Raw genomic sequence first — 20,655 nt, 5'->3', positions numbered from 1 at the left:
AATCTACTTCTGTATCGTATCTGGTAGAGTTCCAAAGGCTTGAACCTACTACTTGATGACAATTGAATCACATTTAATACAACAAATACGTACTACCAGTTCAACCTCACTCTAGGAGGGGTGGAAGATACAAAAAAATATACAAGTCAAATTTCTAACTTTAAAACCAGTCTTATGAGTAGGTGGAACAATGACCTCTGAAGAGGGTGATATCTGAAGTATCCTGGGAAAATTCTTGGCCCAAAAACTTCTCCCCAGAGTCTGTCTTGGTGATTGAAATTTAAACCTCACTTCTAAGTATCAGGAAAAAGAGGAGAGAGTTGGAGAAGAGAGCTCTGTGTTCAGAGTTTACACTGTGCCATTTTCTTCATCTAGGTAATTACATTTAATTCTCTCAACAATTCAACATGGTAAGTAGTTTTAGCTTCAATGTATCGGTATGGAAAGAGAGGCTTAGAAAACGTCAGTACCCTGCCCAGTCACCCAGACAGGAAATGGGTTTGTACACGGGGCTGGAGAGCATACAGAGCAGGACCTGATCTAGTCTGGAGGTTGTGCAAGGCCTTCCAGAGGAAGGGTATATTTAAGCTGAAATGAAAAGGATGAAAAAAAGCAAGCAATAATATTATCATTCTTTCGTGTATAAAGGTATAAGGGCTCCAAAGACTCAAGGTGAACAGAGGTCACACTTCTGTTTATATCAAATTAAATTCTGACACTAGACCTCACTTGCCTAGACTGGTGGGAAGTTGATTATCAGTCCTGAGGGCAAGGGTTTGGGTTTCTCGCTGGGACCACAGATGATCCTTTGGCTCCAGAGCTGCTAGTGGTCCTATGCCCAGGGGCACTCCCCTCAACCCCTGTTCTGTTCTGGGGGCTTCAGCTGGGCTCTGGTACAGGAGGAAAACAGCTCCAGTCACTCTGCAAGGCTAGCCAGAGGCCCTTCACTGAGGGTGGGGGCTCTACAAGCCACTTCTGTCAGTGGCTCTTTACTTGTTCCTGCTCTGTTTCTGTTGTACTTAACATGATGACTTAGGTTTAAAATATTTCCCCAAAATACCCTGAGCCATATTATAAGGGAGATCATATCAGTTCAGAAATAAATTGCTGTATGATTATACTTACATGAGACACTTAGTCAACTTATAGAGACAGAAAGTAGAATGGTGCTTACCAGGGTCTAGAGGGAGTGGGGAATGTAGAGTTCAGTTTGGGAAGATGGAAAGTTCTGGAAATGGATGGTGACAATAGTGGTGATGGTTGTACAACAATGTGAACATACTTAATGCTACTGAACTATATATTTAAAAATGGTTAGTGTTAAATTTTATGTTATGTATAGTTTACCACAATATTAACTAACTAGTTAGGGATGTTAATTTTTTTAAATCAGGATTTTAAAGTTTTATTTTATTTTTTTTGTGGTTGCTAAAATTTTTATTCTTTTTTTTTTTTAGGATTTTTCACTTTTAGAAACTATATGAAATGGTAACATCTCCTTGTTTTTCACTTTCATCATGAATTTTTAAAAAATATTTTCTATATATAGAAAGTTACCATTGAGTTCTTTATCATGCAAAGATTTTCTTAAAATTTGTACTAATCTTTTCAGAGTCACAACAACCACGAAAGCATAAATACAAACTAAAGTTAAAAGAGGTATATATTCCCTTATAAATCTTTGAGACAAGATTCACATAAACTTTGCTTCTTACTTTGTTTCTCTCCACATGGTGAAGTAAATTCAAGTCTGTGGACTTCGATATCCCACCATGTACGACAAGGATTTCATTGTCAATGATTGTACCAATTGGGAGCCAAGTATAGAGATCTTCCAAAATTTGTAGGATTTTTTTTCCATGCAGCTGTAAGTAAGAGCTTGAGTAAATTTTGGTTTTTTGATGGGTTGCAGTTTATTGAGTAGTCCCAATGTATGGACAAAAAGCAACCATTTTCATGCTACCCAAAGGAAATCAGCATGGAGTAAGTAACCTACTAGTAGGCATCAGTCATGTCTTTTTATTCTGTAATTTCGTACTTCAATATCTTGGTGCTTTGCTGACCCTGGGGAGACTGCTCCTGGGAGGGCTAGCTAATTCCTAGAGAAAGTAAATGCCTTGCCTTTCATATGCAAATGAGGGTACCTTTCATCTGAAAACCTACCAATCTAGAGGCCACACCCCCAGCCACCTCCCTTATCGGGCTTGCACACTCCAAGCCACTATTCCTCTGTCCTTACTGCCCCATGGCCAGGTACCAGACAACTAAAGAAAGTTCCTATGCCCCAAAACCCACTGAAGTTGTTCAAACTAGCCAATCCTAAGCCTGCTTATACCGCCCCCCCTTTCCTTCCCACAGAAACCACAATAAAGGCTCTTGACCGAGTTTCCCCCTTCCGACCAACCCTAGAGCTCCCTACACTGTCCCCCAGTGTGCTGGGCTGTGCCTTGTCTTCTACGGCAACTGTGAATAGAACCTCTTCCTTTAGGTCAGTCATTTCTGTGCCTCAATGTTTTACCATAACTGAGTAAAACAAACCTTGGGTACCTTTAAAATAATGGAATATGTTTGTATCTGTGCTGAAACTTACACAAAAGTTACAACGAAAAAGCTTCATTCAGTTGGGGAAGAAAATTAGGTCTCCACCATGGTCAGGGCATCCTGCTGTGCTTTTTATTTTATTGGCCTGGATTCTGACTAGTTCACCCATCACACTCCTGAGGGCTCTTTTTTTTACTTCTATGTATAAACAGCAAAGAGAATGCAAAAAAAAAAGTATATGAGACTTACCTTATATTTATGTAAAACCTCGTTTGTGAAGCCATACCTGAAAAAAGAAAGGGATTTAAACCATTTAATTACATGTTAACTCCCACTTATATGAGTCATGCAAAAAGGGGAGCCCTTGACATCTCACTATTGCAAGTCTCAAGAACTCAAGAAACTAGACTTTGGTGGAACTATTACTTATCCAAGTCTTTGCTAGGTGTGACTGGAAAGAACAAAAAGCAGCCCATGACATCATTCCTCCCCTCAAGGAATTTATAGTATGGTTGGGGAATGAAGATCAATTTCCATGAAACAATTACTAGACAACTTAGGAAATTTGTGGTAGGCATAAGTTGTGTATATGCTACAAATATTCAGAAAAGTGTGCTGTGGCAGCTGGGGGAAGCTGTGTGGGAAAAAGCTTTTTCATCTAGATAGATTTTTCTCAGACATCCTGTATCTTACAATAAATGAATGATAGGCGGGAGTGGGGGAAGAATGAACAAAGACATGAAGAAAAGCCTAGAAGATAAAATGTTGGCTCTTTAAACTCTCTCTGATATAGTTCATGTAATGGTATTGAAGGTTTTAATAGAGAGTGTCAGGAATTTTCATGCCTGAATAGTAGCCACTAAGGGAAATTTAATGATGGAAATTGTTTTCAATTACTTTTCCTTGCCTTAGGATAATAATATATACCCTTAATACCCAACACAATAAAGTTGGAACACAGCATACTCATTTCAGGTTTCCATATAAATCACGTCAAGTCAGGCTTCTACAGTGTAACACTTTTCTGGGATGAATTCAGTCCTGCACTCACCAAAGGTATACATGTTATTAAATCCAATGGGCACCTTATAGTCCTCATCTTTCTTGCCCTTTCTGAAACACTAAATACAGTAGACTCTACCATCCTTCAGGAAAACTATTCTTCTCATGGATTCTGTGAAAGGACACCCACCCTCCTGGTCTTCCTCCTACCTTTCTGGCTATTCTGAATCTCCTTTCCAGGTCTGCCGCTACCTAGCCTTAAATGTTGAAGTTTTCAGATTCTGTCCTAGGCCCTCCTCTCCCTTCGCTCTTTCCCTTGGCAATCTCATCTTCACCAAGGGCTCCAGGTACTATCTGTGTGTCAATACTGCTGGCCAGTGCCCCAGTCCATGATTCATTTCTGAGCTCTGGACATGTGCATTCAACTGCCTACTCAACAGCACCTCAGGTCCACTTACCCCAAACTGAACTCATCATCCTCCCTCATCCCAACTGTCTCCTTTTATCATGTTCTCAGTCTCAGGGAATAATGCTGCTGTACCCTCCAACTCAAGCCAGGAACCTGGAGGTCACCCTGGATTCTCTCCTCTTTAAGTTTCCCATACCACATTACCAAGGCTTAGGCCATCGTTGCCCAAACTCCCCTGGAATCTGGCCACTTCTTTGCATCTCCATCCCTACTACCCTTGTTGAAGTAAGACCTGGTCATCTCTATCTTCAACTACTTCCCAGTTGGCCTTCTTGTATTCACTCTTCTCTTCAACCACTTTTCCTGCTGCATTTTCAAACATAAATTTTGATACTCTGTAATGATTTTCTGTTGTTCTTAGAAAAAAGCCCAAATTCCTTTCCACAATCCAACCATTTCTTATGTCTCCAGCCCTATTAGGGATCATCCTGTCCCTCAGTCTATGCTCCTGCTCTCCTGAACTTCTTTCAAGTCTAAAAAGTCTTGCCTCAAGCTCTGCATAAATTGTCCCCTCACCATGGAATACTGTTTCTCATTCTGCTACCATGGCCCTCTCTTGATTGCCTAATTCATCCTTCAGGTCTCAGGCTAATGCCATACTTCTATCAGAGAACCTTCTGTCACTCCTCAGATAGGTTAGATCCCCCCATTTTACAAACTCATCACATTTGGAAAACCTGCTCAACACATGTCTTCCCTGCTAGATGTAAACTCCATGAGGGTAGCCTTCACATCTCTTTCATTAATCATGGTAGGTACTATATAAATATGATTAACTAACTGAATAAGTGAAAGGCTCAATGGCATGCCCAAATAAAAGTACTGAGCACATTATATATAGTGGGCCTCTGATAATAGTCTTGGGATTTTTTTCTTCATAGTCTTGCATCTGCTTCCACACCTGAGAATTAGAACTGCAACTCTAGACTCCAGCTAAGTGCCAAAACTGCCCCAAAGATAAAACTATTCAGTTGCTGAGCTTTGACCAAGGTACCCAAAAGTCAAGGAAAAAAAGCATGAAACATGCCATGCCTTCTACTGCCCTAGAGAAAGTGGTTTCTGTTTTTCATTAAACAAGAAATAAAGAAAGAAGGAAAGAAAAGGGAAAGAAGAAGAGGAGAAGGAGGAAGAAAGAAGGGAAAGGGGATCATCTGTCACCCTCTGTGCCTTCCAGCAAAAATTGTTAAATCATTTAACCAATCTTTATTCCTCAATCTCCAGTGAGTCAGACAGTTGAAATGCTATATTACAGCTGTTCTCAAATATGTTTATGAACAACTATGCCAGAAGCGATCTCCATGTCATAAAAAAAATAGGCACATCAGTGAAAAAACACAGCACTAGTTTCTGAGACAACATCTAAAGCCAAAAGAGTAGCAACAGAATGATTCCATCTAAGCCTGCTTATAGAACCCACCACACCTCCAACTTTGGCCTAACACATCTACCCAGCACACAATTTGGCATGTGAAGGGTGGGAATGGGAGGAAGAGAAATAACATAATAGAAGAGAAAAGGAGAAACAGAACTGGAAGATAAGATAGGAAGGGGACTTCAGAACAATTTATACTCAGGAGAAGACTCGGGTGGTAAATAGGGGTAAGTATTGAGGTCTTCCTTGAGATCCCCCTCCATCCCTACTTCTCTACACTCCCCTCTAACTCTCTGCTAGGAACTAAACATGGCAGCAGTTTCTAGAACAGGAAACAAAAGAGGCAATCTAACAGCCTAGGTTACCTGAAATTCATCATAAAATCTTCATGGTTCCCTCTGTTCAAGTGCAGGTTATTGGGGTAGACAAGAAAACTTACAAACAGGATCATTAGGATCTCTATGGAATTCTTTCCTCGATCTACAAAGTCACCATTAAAAACATATGGGTTGTTCTCTGAGGGGAGACCATTCTGTGGAAGGAGAACAGGGAGCAAAACAAGCAGTTAAAAGAAGGTACTTTTAATGTGTCTTTGTACTTCATGTCCCTGTGAATATGGAGAAAAGGCTGAATCGATTCTTCCACTGGGAAAAATGTGCTCACTTGCTTGAGCCAGTTTCACTCTTCCAGAGCAGGCATCTCCTGCAAGGGACCTTGAAACTGAAGAATTAGCTTGGGACAGGAAGATTCCACAGAGGGGTGGGGGTTGCTCATTCTACCCACTACTTACTATGAGCTTTCTCTGAAAGAAGCTGATATTTGACCCATCAAAAATGGCTACTCTCATCTCTTCCTTCTCCTGTGAAAAGAGGGAAATTTCTACCCAAGGAAGAACACTGAACCAAAAACCAAAAGTCTTTCATTCTGTGGACTGTGATTCCCTCAATTTTCAAAAAAAGGGATGACACTATATCACCCCACCGCTCCCCAGACCAAAGGAGAAAATGGGTATAAGAGTAGCCAGGGAAGTGTGAGGTACCATGCAACTGAGAGCAGGGCGGGTGAAATACCACTACACTCTGATACAACTACACCAAGTGGTGATAGCTGTTAGATATTCTGACTGCTCACTGACCAGGCCATATTAGTTGTTAAATATTTTGATTATCACTCCTGAGTATGTATGAGATACTACTTTTAAAAGTATGTATGAGATACTACTTTTAAACACAGTTTTAGCACAAAAATGAACCGGGATCAGGACAAAGGTCTGGTCTTTATAACAGCTATCGATCCATTTACTTCTGTACTGCTAAACTCCGAAACAAAACAAATATGCCATGCCTGATTGGGAAATAGTCGAGTTTATTTCTATTGCATAGTAATATAACTTCAAATGTTCAAAAAATAGATTACAAAGAGAAAACTTTAAGCACTCATATATCCAAATGTATGACCTCCATCAAGAAAGTTATTTTCAGGAAATAATACACATTCTAGTTATATTAATCTTTTTCAGACTATTTTCAAATTCCTCCTTTGTTAGATTTCAAACTACGTAATCTTTAAAGTCATTACTTTATACTTACCATTCTAGTATTTATATACATTTTAAATTGTTCATATCAATATCATAGAAATAGTTGAAAAAATATAATACAGGTTACAATATATAACTTAAGGGTTCCAGAAATCATTATGCAATAGAACATGTCCTGAAGATAACTGGAAACAAGCAAAGTAGTACAGTGTTCTGGGCCAGAAATAAGACTTTTCTCTAGTCTAGCTCCACTATTACCCATTTCCTTGTACAAGTTATTTAATCTTTATGAGCTGTAGTTTCCTCATCTTTAAAGTAGGGATGTTAACTTCCATACTTACACAGAGGGCTACTTTGGAACTCAAATTTGGAGTCTACTTTGGAGACTGTGTATATAAAATTGCATGAAAACTGTAAAACACCATACAAATTAAGAGATTCCTTTTTTATGACATCGATGTTATTTCTAATTTTAAAATCCCATTACTTTACATGTCCTTATACATTACTTCACATAACTTTATTCACACTGGGCTTAGATAGCATGAGCCAGTTGCAAAAATACAGGCTATTGCTCATCAAAACTTAAAGAAAAAGGGAAGGATTCTGCATCTCTGATATTCTTCCTACCCCCAGCCATCAGCTGGCTGGAATGAGTGAGCTGGAGGAGTCTGAGGGGTGTTGCAGGCTATAGGTTCTACTGGGATGGCCAGGCCTGAAGGGGGCTAGAGGAGCAGTCGCAGAGAGCCCTGGGGTGAGAATATAGAAGAACTAGGCCTGTGGGGACCTATGGATCCCTTGATCAAAGGGAGACCTTGCCTTGGAACATGTGTCCCTGGCTCAGGGAGAGGGAGCTGGATCTTACTAAAAAGTGTATGGGAACTTATTCCATGTCTAGGAAGCTAAAAGAACACGAATACTTGCATTTAGGGACACCTGAGAACATAGAGACTTCTTCTCATACTCTTGATGCAGGAGTAGAAATGGTTATGCCTCCAAATATGGAGAGGCTTAACCTCACTTAAGCAGCAAATAGAAAATGGAAATAGCTTAGTACTCAAGGGAATCCAGTAACCAGAGAGGGGCAGACCAATCAGATCTGCTAGAGTCCTATGCCCTAATGAAACAGGACTGCTAGAGGAGACAAAGGACAACTTTACTCTTTAAAAATAATAAGAGGACTATAAAATAAAGAATAAAAAAGGTAATAATTCTTGGCATTTAAAATGTGCTGTTCAGATTTAAAATATCAACAGATTAGAGCTAACTAAAGGACAGAATGGTTGGAAAATATATTATTGACCTGAGAGAGCAAGCAGATGAAAAATCTCTTACCTAGAGCAAAAAGAAAAATGTTGGAAATCTTGAGGAATGAGTAAGAGATTAGACTAAGTTCAGAGCCAAGAGAACTAATATGCCAGTAAAAAGCATTCCATATCAGGAAAAGAGAACAGATGGAGAAGAGGCAATAATTACACAAATAAGAGGGAATTTTCTATGGTTAAAAAGAGACTTCAGCCTGAAGTTTGAAAAAGCTCATGATGGGGGAAAAACTGATGGGGAAAAAATACTCCAGTTACCTGGTAAAAGTCTTAGAAGCTACCAGATAGAAAGAACAAGTTACAAGGGGAAAGAATCATCCTGGCATCAGACTTCTCATCTGCAGTAGGGAGTGTTAGAAGATGGTGGAATAAATCTACAATTTAAAGAGAGAAAAGGACTATGAACCAAGAATTGTATTTGGCCAAGACATCATAAACTTTTCAGGGTAATAGAAAATATTTGCAGGGATCAAATATTGTGTAAGGGATCAAAACCATCAAAAACATAAATGAACTTCAAGGTGGAAGAAAGACATATGTGAATATGTAATGATCTAATACCACAAAAACAATGAACATGTATAGATCGCGTGCTGTATACTAGACACAGTTTCAGAGAATAAAGCACCCACATGCCCCATAGAGGAAAACACTCAAGAAAATATTTTAACCAAATAACAGAAGTAACAATAGAAAATCCTTAAGCCATGGAAAGACCAAGAGGAATGAATACAGATATGAACAATGAACCTTCCAATATATAATTTAATATAAGTCAATAGTGATAATGTGGAACTTGCATTTAAGTACTAAGCAAGGATTCTAGAATGAGATGAGACATACTATGAAGGAAAACCTAATGTAGTCAAGAACTAAAAATGTGGCATGAGCAATAGTTAGGATTTACAGGGGTGGTTGGGGGAGAAAAGTAAAATTTTCTACAAGTCTCATCTGAATGGGGGATATACATGGAAAGCATAGAAAGTATAAAAATAAATACATTTATTTTACTGGAGGAGAGAGAGGATAATGGTAAAAGAATAAAGTTATAGCTCCTTGAGAAATATATACACATACATTATTAGAAATGTCAGGAGTGAAATGATAACCACTAGTGAATGGAAAAGCACAGTAAAAAGGCCAAAGAAGATAACAATAAAAAGAAAAGATCATGAAACAGCAAAAAGAAAAGGAAAAGGATGAAACAAAGTGAAGTAAATACTAAACCAAGTAGAAAGAAGGAAATTTTTCAAAAATATCTATTGTAATACTAAATGTAAATAGGTTAAATTCTCCCATTACAATGCCAAGATTACCAGACTACATTAAATCACAAAATTCAGGTACATATAATTTGTGAGAAATGCACATTAAAAAAATAGATAAAAGTTGAAGACAAGATAAATACAACAAAGAAAAAGCAAACATGCAAATATAAATGCTAGATAAAATGGAATTTAAGATTAAAAATGCTAAAAACAGGATCACAAAGCAACATTACATCATAATAAAAGGCACTTTAAGAAGAAGATACAATTCATGAACTTGTATCCAATAAAAGAAAAAATTTTTGCTTCATTTATTTAACTACTATAAATGCAAAAGAAAATTATTTAAAAATATAATTATTCAGATTGAATTATTGGTTTAAAATAATGTCCACAAATTCTTTGGCATGCCCTTTAACAGATGAAGACTAATTTGCCTCCCCTTGAATGTGTTTTGGACTTAAGTGATTTGCTTGTAGCAAATAGGAGGAAAAAAAGCAGAAATGATGGTGTGCAACTTTGGAGACTAAATCACAATAGGTGCTGCAGCTTCCTGCCTGCTCTCTCTCTTGCATCCACTCACTCTGAGGACAGCCAGCTATGTCGCTATGTCATGAGAATACTCAGGTACCCTGTGGAGAGGCCCATGTGGCTGTTCTGCCAATAGCCTGTGAGAACTGAAATGCTGTGCCTGTAGCCTTGTGAGTTAGCAAACTTGGAAATTGGTCCTCAAGCCTCACTAAACGTCTCAGATGACTACAGCCCTTGCCAATAGTTTGCCACCTCATGAGAGACATAAGCCAGAACTACTCAGCTAAGCTGCACTTAAATTTCTGACCCACAGAAACTGTGAGATACTAAATGTAGTTTTAAGCCACTAAGTATTGGGATAACTTGTTACACAGCAATATGTAATACATACATTTAGATGAATGTATTAGAAAATAAATATGGGGAAAAGTTGAATATATAACCAATGAGCTTAATTTAACTTATAGATATATGAAGAACTTTGTATCCTACAAATAGAGAATACAATTAATTTTTCAAATGTCCAAGAGCCTTTATGAGAATCAATCATGTACTTGATTTCAAGGAAATCCTTAACAAATTCAAAATAATAAGCATTTCATAGGGTACATTCTCATATCATAATCTAATAAAAATTAAAATAAATAATAAAAAGATGACTCAAGAAAATTGTAGTTCCTTTAATTAAGATCCTTGGAAATTAAAAATTGTAATCTTATGCATTGGATTAAAGAGGAAATTAAAAGCAAAATTACAAGTTAAATAGAAGGCTCAACTAAAACTAAAATTAGAAAAGATGGGTCGCCTTCAATGTTTTCACTATTAAAGAAGATGCACATAAAAGACTGTATTCATCTTAGGAAATTAGATGAAGAACAATAAAATCACTCAAATAAAGATAAGAGCCAAAATTAATGAAACAGGAAACAAAAAATATATATAAATCCAAAGGGTGGTTATTTGAAAGACCCACAAAATTGATAAAATTGATAAACTCAAAATGAGTCTAATTGAGGATAAGTGAAAAAAAAATGTAAGATTTAAGGTTAGAAAAAAGACATAAAGATATAGAGAATGTAAATGAAAGAATTAAATATGTATAAAGAATATAGCATCAATATCTATGGCAAAATGCTTTTACAATCTAGAGAAATGGAGGATTTCTTTGAAAACCAGGAACGACCAAAACTGATTCCAAAAAAGCAGAAAACTTGAGCAGTGCATTGGCTTTATAGCAGAGCTCTATCTCAATTTTCAAGAGCAAATAGTTTTAATGTTATTTAAACAATGATTCCCATCCTTGGCTGCACATTAGAATCACTTGGGAAGCTTTGGTATGTCCCTAGGGGTCCATCAGAATCTCTGGGAATGAGACTCACGTGTCAGTTTGGTTTTTTTTCAACTTTTTGGGTGATTACAATGCATCGCTAAGTTTGAGGGCCACTTTAATTATTCCAAACCATAGAAAAAGTTGCAAATCTGTCCAATTCATTTCATGAAATCAGTATAACCTTAATATCAAAATTTGAGAAAAGCATTCAACAGTCTAAAGTTACATTTATCATATTTGGATGGTGAACATGTTTTCCACTGTGATGACAAATTTTCTTGGATCACAACTTTTCATCTCCAGCTGAACCAAACTTTGTAGGTATTTCACCTCCACTATGAGAAAGAGCAATGAATTTCTTCAGTTAAGCCTAATCTTAACCCAAAAGTAGTAATGATCAGCTGGGCCATCACTGTATACAGCACACTTGACAATGAGTTTTAACCTTTTCCAGAAGTCATATGTCATCAAAAGACTAAGATTTGTTATAATGAAGGTCATTCAACAGAGTATGTCAGCATCTGAAAGTGATTCTAAAAGAAGTCCTAAATGCATACTATATCCTGTACATTTTGAGCCTCTCAAGGCAACCACTTCAAAGAAGGCAAGACTTATTTGCATGTGTAAGATCTGGCTTGTTGGTTCAAGATTAGTCATATTACTTTATGTGTCTGAGTTCAAATATGTCTTAGTCTGAGAATAATAAGGGAACTAGTAAACAGATAAGAAGATGAGGCGCTAAGTCTCCTGGGACACAAGTCTCTATGGTATTTAGACTTCTGGCTACTGAGATTTCTTTGAGTTTCCTTCAAAGAAGCAAAAACTGCTACTATAACCTATCCTTCACTCACTTCCAGTAAACCAAACTCTTTGGCTCATTCTGCAGCTGACATGCAACAAGCCAACTATGACATGGAAATGAAGTTGACAAACATAGAAAACCCAGGGTAACCACAACTCTGAACAGCCTTCAGATGACCTGCAGGGGGAAAAAATTGCAGACCCCAATGAATCAACTTGAACAGAAACAAAAACAAGATACTTCCCTGCAGTCTCACCTATTTCCTACTACAGTATTTTATAACAGATGTCTAGAAGTTATCTCAATTTTTTTGGACATCTTTCCAAGGCACATCAAACAATAAGCTCTGGACCTCACTCCACATGATTTTAATTTTTATTTCTTTTGCAAACCCTCTTTTAGAAATCTCTTCTGACTGCAACACACTGCCCTAATCTCAAAAGGAAAAGAACTGACTACTATGGGAGTGTGAAGTCTACCAGTGATAGAGAAAAAAGAAAATATTTAATGACCTTCACCACTGGAAAATTATGGGCAGCATAATGTGAGGTGGGGGGTGGTAGAGGGTGGGAAAGAGAAAGAAAAGGAAAAGCAGGTGGCATGATCTCCAATGAATGGGGTCAGTCTGACACTCTCAGGGTTAAGAGTTCATTAGCTTCTCTCCATCCATGTTCACCTCTTCTTCAGCTTCAGGAGGGCTCCACTAATAGCATCACTTTAACAAACTAATTTGCCAGTACTTTATCTAAAATTTCAAGTTTTCTATTTGATAAGGAAAAAATGTCATATAATTTTAGCAGGGCTAATAAAGCTCTGAATGAAGTATTTCAAATTGGTCATTCTAACTAAGCAAAAGCAGCTGATTAAAATTAACCTTTTCAGAAAATAAAATATAAAAATATGACCTAATGAATACTATATAAATTTCTTCACTTGATGACATCTGAAGCCATATAAAGTTGAGATACCCTTTTAGCAAAGGTCTGTCATGATTAGCAGTATGGTACCCAGAAGAAAGGATTTGTTTCAAACCCAGGTAGGATTGTGAGTTGAAAATGTCTAGCTTAGTCTTAAGGTGTGAAATGATACCATCTAATTTTTAAGGACAACCAAATATTAAAGAAACTAAAATTTCAAAACAATCAAAAGAAATCATTGGTACGAATCCCATCATTTAGTGCAGTGGACCACAAAAAGTGTGTGAGAATAACATCGTTTCCGATCCTCCAAACCTCTCCTTCATGATATAGGCACTTACTGAATTATTACAATTCCTTGAAAGGATGATCTTAAATATCACCTCCTCCAGGACATCTTCCCTGAGGTTAGGTTCCCCTCCAATGTGCTCCCCTGGAGCCTCATGCTCATTCCAGTCACAACATGTCCCACACTGAATAGTCTTATCTTTTTATTAATTGACTTTCTCCACTAAACTGCAATGTCCTTGGGGCCAAAACCTGAGTCTTAGTCATACTGTACTTCCAACCCTTACCAGAGTACCTTGTTCATAATGAGCGTTTAATAAATACGTGTGAAATGAATGAACCTCATATTCATCTTAGTACCTTCCCACAGTTTTTATATAGTGCTTTGAACACTGTAGGGATCAGATAAAAGTTTACTGAATAAATAAATTTGTGGACAGATTCATTTCTGCATATGATCAGTTACAATGATACAAGCCTTGAACCAAACCAACCACTTGGATGAAAAGAGCGATGTGGCGCGGCATCTCAGGGGCCCTCCATCGTTATTCCCCTTCTCAGCTATGCCCTTGGCGGGCCTTCGACCAGTCCCAGCCCTGCAGCCTGCTCATCCTATACTATATAAAATAATTGATGAGGAAGAAATTACCTAGCAAAACACCAACTGAAAGATGAATTACAATTTTGCCTTAATTCAAAGCCTGGGGTTTTCCTATTTCCTCTTTTGGGTTGATGGAAAGGAATCAGTTACTCAGAGTATGATATAAACTGTGGTCATTTATAGTTCCAAAAATCTACAACAAGATGTAGTTTGCTAATCAGAACTTTAATAAAATAAAAATAATTTTAATAAATTCAATTAATAAATAAGGATAAGTTAAAGCATGGTCAGTAGCTGCTTCTAAACAGAAGACAGTGAGCCCATGGCTTACACTGAGGTGAGTGAATCCCATGAGCTCCTATGAACAAACAGGGGAAAGCACCACATGAAAGGCACTGCATATAATCGGGATTCAACAGGTTGCTGAGGCAGTATTTCAGTGACAATCAGCCACCATCACAGAAACTCTACCATTTCCAGAAGCAATCCAGTGATTGCTTAGGTGCTAGTTAGCACCTACTGTAACCCTTGTGCAGACAACCTTTGTATCTGATGCCACAGAGAGAAATCCACCACTCCCACCTGTCTCCTCATTTTTAAGATGCTCCTCCTTTCCTTCTCATCTACATTCCTGGTCCATTACTCTTCTCTCAACTAATCTTCTGTTTTTTTTCATGGTCTCTCATTCTCTTCTACCTAAGCCCCAATAATACTACTCATACTGTAAGCATTGCTGAAATGAATTTTTCTAGATCACTGAAGCTTATTCCTTTAGAAGCTAAAATGTATTTTTTAATTACTTTAGCCATTCTGGTTGGGAGTTTTGAAAATGCGATATTTGTTCTCTTTGCTTCTTAACAGAGTGTACACCACAGAACTTGAAGCTTTCGTGACTATGCAGGCTCATAATCTAAGCATCCCTCCAGGCACTTCCAGAAGGCATAGAAGGCTCTTGCCTGTGCACAAGCCCCAGATCACTGACTAGTACTACTTCACTTCCTAGCTCGTGTTTACACTTCTAGATCTCCTCTTAACTGTCAGGAAGAGCTGTACTCTTCATCCCTGTCACTGTTATTTCCCTTACCTTTCCCCTCTCACTCCCTAATCTGCTGTGGCATGGGTAGCCAGGCAGGGAAACTTGGAGGAACAATGTGTCAGATGAAATTTTACTGATATATGTCCACTGGTCTTTGAGGGATGGCTGGGGCCTCTTCTGTGGCAAAGTTCATTGCATTTGTGACAGCGATTTCAAGAGCTCAGAGACACTTTTTATTTAATTCTGGGCTTGGGACTGTAGATATGATAAGTGAAGATAAGTAGACAGGAGTTTGTCTTCCAGATAGAGGACATTTGTGTTCACGTGGAAACATTGTTTCCAGAACAAGCTGTCTTCATGGTTTTAGGCTACTCTATACTGGTACGATCTATCATCATTCCTCATGTAAACTCGGGATAAAAAAAGAGACAGAAAGGCAGAATGCTGACTTTTACAAGTGAAGATCACCCTCCGGGGCCGCTTCCGCAGCCACCTCTGTGGGCTTGCCCTTTCCTTTCCTGGCCTTTAACTGAGGACACCCAACTGCCCTTAAGTGAGTCGCCATCACCACAAGCTCACAAGGTCATTCATTCTCTCTCCTCAGACACCATTAACCACACCATCTTTTCCATTTTTTAAAGTGGAACCTTGCTGTCACCAATAGCTCTTCCTTCTGTTTCCCCTTTTTAACCGGGCAATTTCGAGATTCTGGTATGTGTGGTTTTTTCCACATCAAGATGAATTTTACCTGCCTCTCACTCAAGCCTGCTAAAATACTAACTCATGGCTCTTGCAGACTTCTATTTTCCAAACATCCCTCTCACCTCCCTGTACTCAAATCCATTCCAAATAAGAGGCTCCTACCTCTTTCATTACTCGGCTCTCAATCTCCACTTCCTGAGCACTGTCATTGTTTAACTCTCAAAATATTTCTTGCTTTCATGTGAATGCTATATTTTCACCTTTAGTTCTTTTTATAGTACTTCTTACCACCCACATCCTCCTGTTCAGTCTTTACATCAGCACCTTCCAGCATTGTATGCCTCATGTAGTTTTGCTGACGGAATTAAAGAAACATGTCAGGATTCTCTTCTCTCATCTCTACTCTCCCTCTCCTGGATCGCACCTTAATACCTTCAACTACCTCTTTAGAAATTTTTCTTTCTAAATGCCTCGGAAGTCACTTTTCCAATTTAATTTACTCAACCGTTTTCCCTTTAATATGTTTCCCAAAACCTCTAGAGAATAATTGCTAGATTTTCCCCACATAGCCCTGCCCCCACCTCCTTCCTCAGATTTTAATTGTCAACAACAGCAAGACTGCACTTCTAATGTTTATAGGGCCCTATGCACTGAGTTAAACAAATCCCATTCTCCAAACTGTGCGAATAACTCTTTGGCGCCCTCCCACCAGTTCATTCTTTCGTCTCTCCCACAGCTTCCCAGTTTGGCCAGTAGAATCTCCATTTCATGGCAAATAAACTCCCTTCTGCCTCTGACTCATTCAGAAAGACTTCCGTCTGGAAATCCGGGCCCTCCTTAAAGACACTGCTGGCCTCCTGCCTCCTGCAAACCTCCGGAAGGATAGGACCCATTCCTGCACAGGGCAGATCAGGAGCTGGGGAGGGGCCCATTTGCTCCTCAAGGCCGCTAACAGACCAACATTTTGCTAGCCTCAGGAAAAGCCCCTCCCATCAAGCCCATGACCTCCAACTGGACTTCCTTCCCCTGCTCCTCCTCTCTTGGTCCTGTGACCAACTCATTTACCACACCTGCTTCCCACATGCTTGACCTCCTCAGCTCCAACATTCTTTTTCACTCACTTCAGTCACTGCATTCTGGAATCCACCTTGGACCCGCTCATGCCCTAGGACTATTCCCTATACAACTTCCTACCCTCGCCTGCCAAGGCCCTCGCCCTGTCAGCCGGCTCCCTCACCTCAGACAGCATGCCAGTCCTTCAGTCTTCCCATTTCTCCCAGCTGACTAGCCCATCCTGGCTTCCCTTTCTTCCCTGCAGCTTGTATTCTGTGGTTAATCTCCAGAATTGTTCTTTTACTAGCCTCTCAGCTCCCTACCAACAAACATTTGGCTGGACTTCCTGGCACTACCCTACCGTCTGGGGAGCCTCCTACTTCCCCTGACCCCACTCTCCAGCTATCATGCGCTAGATCCTTGTTCAGCCCCCTGCAGTCTCAATGGACTCTTCTCCCAACTGCCAGCTCCGCTCATTCACTCTTGCTTTGGCCGGCTCCATTCCCTTGCAGGCTTCCATTCTGAATGAATAAAACGAAAACCTTCCCTTTCTATTATAATTTATTACTTTAAAAAATGCTTTTAGATATTTGTGTTACTTTATCCAGAGGGCAACCTCATATGGGGTGGAAGTGCAAGAATACTGTAGCCAAAAAAATAATAATATTTGAGGTTCATGGAGTAATGTGACTTATTTAAGCTCTCAGTCTCCCGAGAGTAGAATTGATTGACCATCATAATAATCAGAATAAATTTTCTTTCAAACCATCTGAGACCGAATTATTTAACATGCTAGTTGTGGGGATGACACATTAATCAAAAAGAGAGATAAAGCAATGAAAGCAGGGGTCACCTCAAGATCAGTTTTCTATATGCAGTCATCCCAGAATCAAATATTCAGGCTGCAACTGATGGCTCAGAGAGATAAATGAATCCAGTCAAAGAGATACAGAGAAACTCCATACTGGCCAAGCTGCTTTGGGCCCTCTGCATGGGCTCCCACAATCGAAACCCAGCAGATGAAGAGGAGCCATAGTAATGGAAGAACAACTGAGCACAGCAATGGGGAGTGAGGGTAGAGAAGAGAGCAATTTGGAACTTACTATGGAGCACTCTTATCATGCATAATTAGTGTACATTTGAAGAGAACACTGGTACATGCCAAGTTCACTTCTGAACAAAATAAAAACAAGATAAAAGAGACTGCTCCCCTCCCCATCCTGTGCCCATATAGGCATTTATGATGTAATGAAGACCATAAATACAATCAAGCACAAATCCTAATGGATCTACAGATAACAATATTAAACAAAGACCCAAATTCATTTCTTTAGATTTTTTTATGAAATATGTGTAAAAAAAAAAAAGAAAGATATCCTTCTACAAATCTTTCAGCTTCTTGGATAAAAACTGGTATGTTACATCTATATTTGTACATATTCCTAATAAAACTAAAATTGATATCTGTCCTAGGACTACCCCCCCACAACAAAATTCAAATATTTAGCAAAATAATCATTTACCTTATAGAAGATCAAGAAAAGATCATCCAGTTTCCCATGCAAATCACCTGGGATGCAAATGAAAAATCAATGTTTAGTGAGAAATGTTTAAACTGAAATACTGCTGATATATTCCAAGCATTTGGTTTTTACCCCTATGATGATATTAATACTACAGATAATTGGTTTCCATAGCTCTTTTTCATCTCCCTTGCTGACGGGGACAGCATCCAATGTTACTTTTACCTATTCACTCCTGACATTTGCAGTGCCTATTTACTCTGTGCATGAGTTAACTTATTTGATCCTTACAGCCACTCTATGAGACGGGTATTCATTTCAGTATTCCTACTTCACAAATGAGGCTCTGAGTAGTTAATTTATGCAAAGTTACTCAGCTACCAAGTATCAGAGTTGGAATTCAAACCCAACTTTCTCTCACTTCAAAACTCAAGCTCTTAGCCATTATTCTGTACTGCCTACTACTGAATCTTGAGGAAAGCAACAATAGTATCTATCTTAATTGACATTAAATCCCCAACTGCCTCCCACAGTACACAGTATATAGTAGGCACTCAATAAATACATTTAATTGCTAAATGCATAGCTTTTTAAAGTCAGATTTTAAGGAATATGCTCCAGCAGTAGCATCTGAAATTTTAAAATGGACCTTCCTTTGATGAGACAGTTATCAGAAACAGAAATGAGAGCATGGCTTTGTAAAGTGAACCATCTAAGGGAAACCATATGACTAAATGAACCCATTAAGTAAAAAAAAGTGTGAATATGTGAATATTCAAAAGCCATATTTTATGGATAACTACTTCTAGGTAAAATATCTGTTTTTCACAACCTCTCATCATACATTTTTATTCTTTGTATCAAACTTAATTACCAAATAGAATTTAATTTAGGAATACAGTTTGCTTAAAATCCCACAGCCAAAATTAACCAAATGTATGCAATAGAAGACTCCAATTATAATGGAAATAAGAAAATTAAAATCTTATATCATCAGCATTTATTTATGAAATGACTATAATATTAAGAACACATTAATGATATTGTACACTTAAATCTCATTGTTTTCATGTGGTCTCTAAATCTAAGAAAATAAAAATGTACAGACTTTGTCAGTTAAATATAATTTTTAATTATTTTTCTAATTTTCTTCTGAGTGACTCATCTTTCAAAGATTTGAGTAGACAGAATTGTTGCAGCTGGCATGCTAAAAAATGAATTGATTTCAGAAAATTAAGAGTTGAGGCTGTAAAAATATTTTTAACTCCTGGTTGGTCAGCAAAAGATAAAACTCAATGTATCATGGAAAGACAGTCACAGAAAGATATTTCTACCACATACAAAAACATGAGTGCAGAACTGTTTACCATTTATAACATAACTGTAGACTAAAATACCTCCTATGTTTCATACATGTTGAGAACTATGTAGATGTTCATGTAAAAAAATGCATCTGGAAATTAAAATAATGGTAAAATTTCATCACAATTTCCCTCCCTTTCCTAGTTTGGGTTTTGAAAATATGGCCCCAATTTTAAGTTTTGCTCTAAATGATGATGAAAACTTTCTAAGTTCAATGGGGCTATTAAAGAGAGAAAGTAGTAATTCCTATGCTAAGGGAACCTACCATCCTTGGCTTTTCCCTCTACCAATGGTGCTAAATGGGAAAAGTCTGGAAATAAATGCAAGATGTGGATGGAGATCTCTAAATGAATGGAACCGTACAACCAATCCATTCCCTAGTCTTTGTGTAATAATGGAAAATGAAACACCAGAAAAGTGCATGAAGGGAGTTGGGAGAGCAGATATGGGGCTGGCTCTAACCTGGGATGCAGATGACCTGACTTTCAATTCTGACCCTGCCACTAACTAATTTGGTGAGCTTGCAGGGTGGGAGGCAGGGTGAGTTACTGCACAGAAATGCATGAAAAGCAATATGCTTTTCTCTCTAGGTCCCAATTTCATTTGTAAGGGCAAGTGATAGACTAGATGATCTCTCTAAGAACACTTTAGTTCTTACAGTGTGTGATTCCAGGACTTCTGTGCCTGCTAATTAATCTGTTTTCTTCCAGATCCTTTCATCCAAAGATAAGTCTAAAATGGCAACTGGGGGTATACTGGAAACACGTGAAAGCAGATCCCACTCTCTATCTGGCTTATTATACACACTCCGAGAGCATATCTAGCCCTGGCTCCATAGGCTCCATGGGTTGGCATGGCTTCCTGAGCCTCATGACCCAAAATTCTTTATCTCCATGAAAAGAAGAGCTGATGAGGCCTTGAATTAAAGGCCCCCACCACTGAGATGCATCATCTGCTAGACTGAAATGTGGTGGCCTGATTAAGTTGGAATTGAAC

The 20,655-nt window shown here is 38.4% G+C and overlaps 1 protein-coding gene across 5 annotated transcripts in view; it reads right to left on the bottom strand.

Annotated features, from left to right (window-relative positions):
* The window catches only part of PPEF1 (protein phosphatase with EF-hand domain 1), a 135,638-nt gene that overhangs the window by 39,303 nt on the left and 75,680 nt on the right, over positions 1-20,655 (bottom strand). For 4 of the 5 annotated variants that reach the window (XM_037020564.2, XM_073227603.1, XM_037020566.2 and 1 more), the window contains 4 exons: positions 18,298-18,344; positions 5,750-5,916; positions 2,791-2,827; positions 1,716-1,865 (listed from right to left, as the gene is read on the bottom strand). In XM_037020564.2, coding sequence (XP_036876459.1) covers positions 1,716-1,865; positions 2,791-2,827; positions 5,750-5,916; positions 18,298-18,344 — 401 coding nt within the window. The remainder of the gene's footprint in view (positions 1-1,715; positions 1,866-2,790; positions 2,828-5,749; positions 5,917-18,297; positions 18,345-20,655) is intronic. The other variant, XM_073227605.1, reaches the window with a different exon arrangement.

This window comes from Manis javanica, chromosome X (genome assembly GCF_040802235.1).
Source record: "Manis javanica isolate MJ-LG chromosome X, MJ_LKY, whole genome shotgun sequence".
Classification (NCBI taxonomy): domain Eukaryota; kingdom Metazoa; phylum Chordata; class Mammalia; order Pholidota; family Manidae; genus Manis; species Manis javanica.
This window is presented reverse-complemented; position numbering and strand designations above follow the sequence as displayed.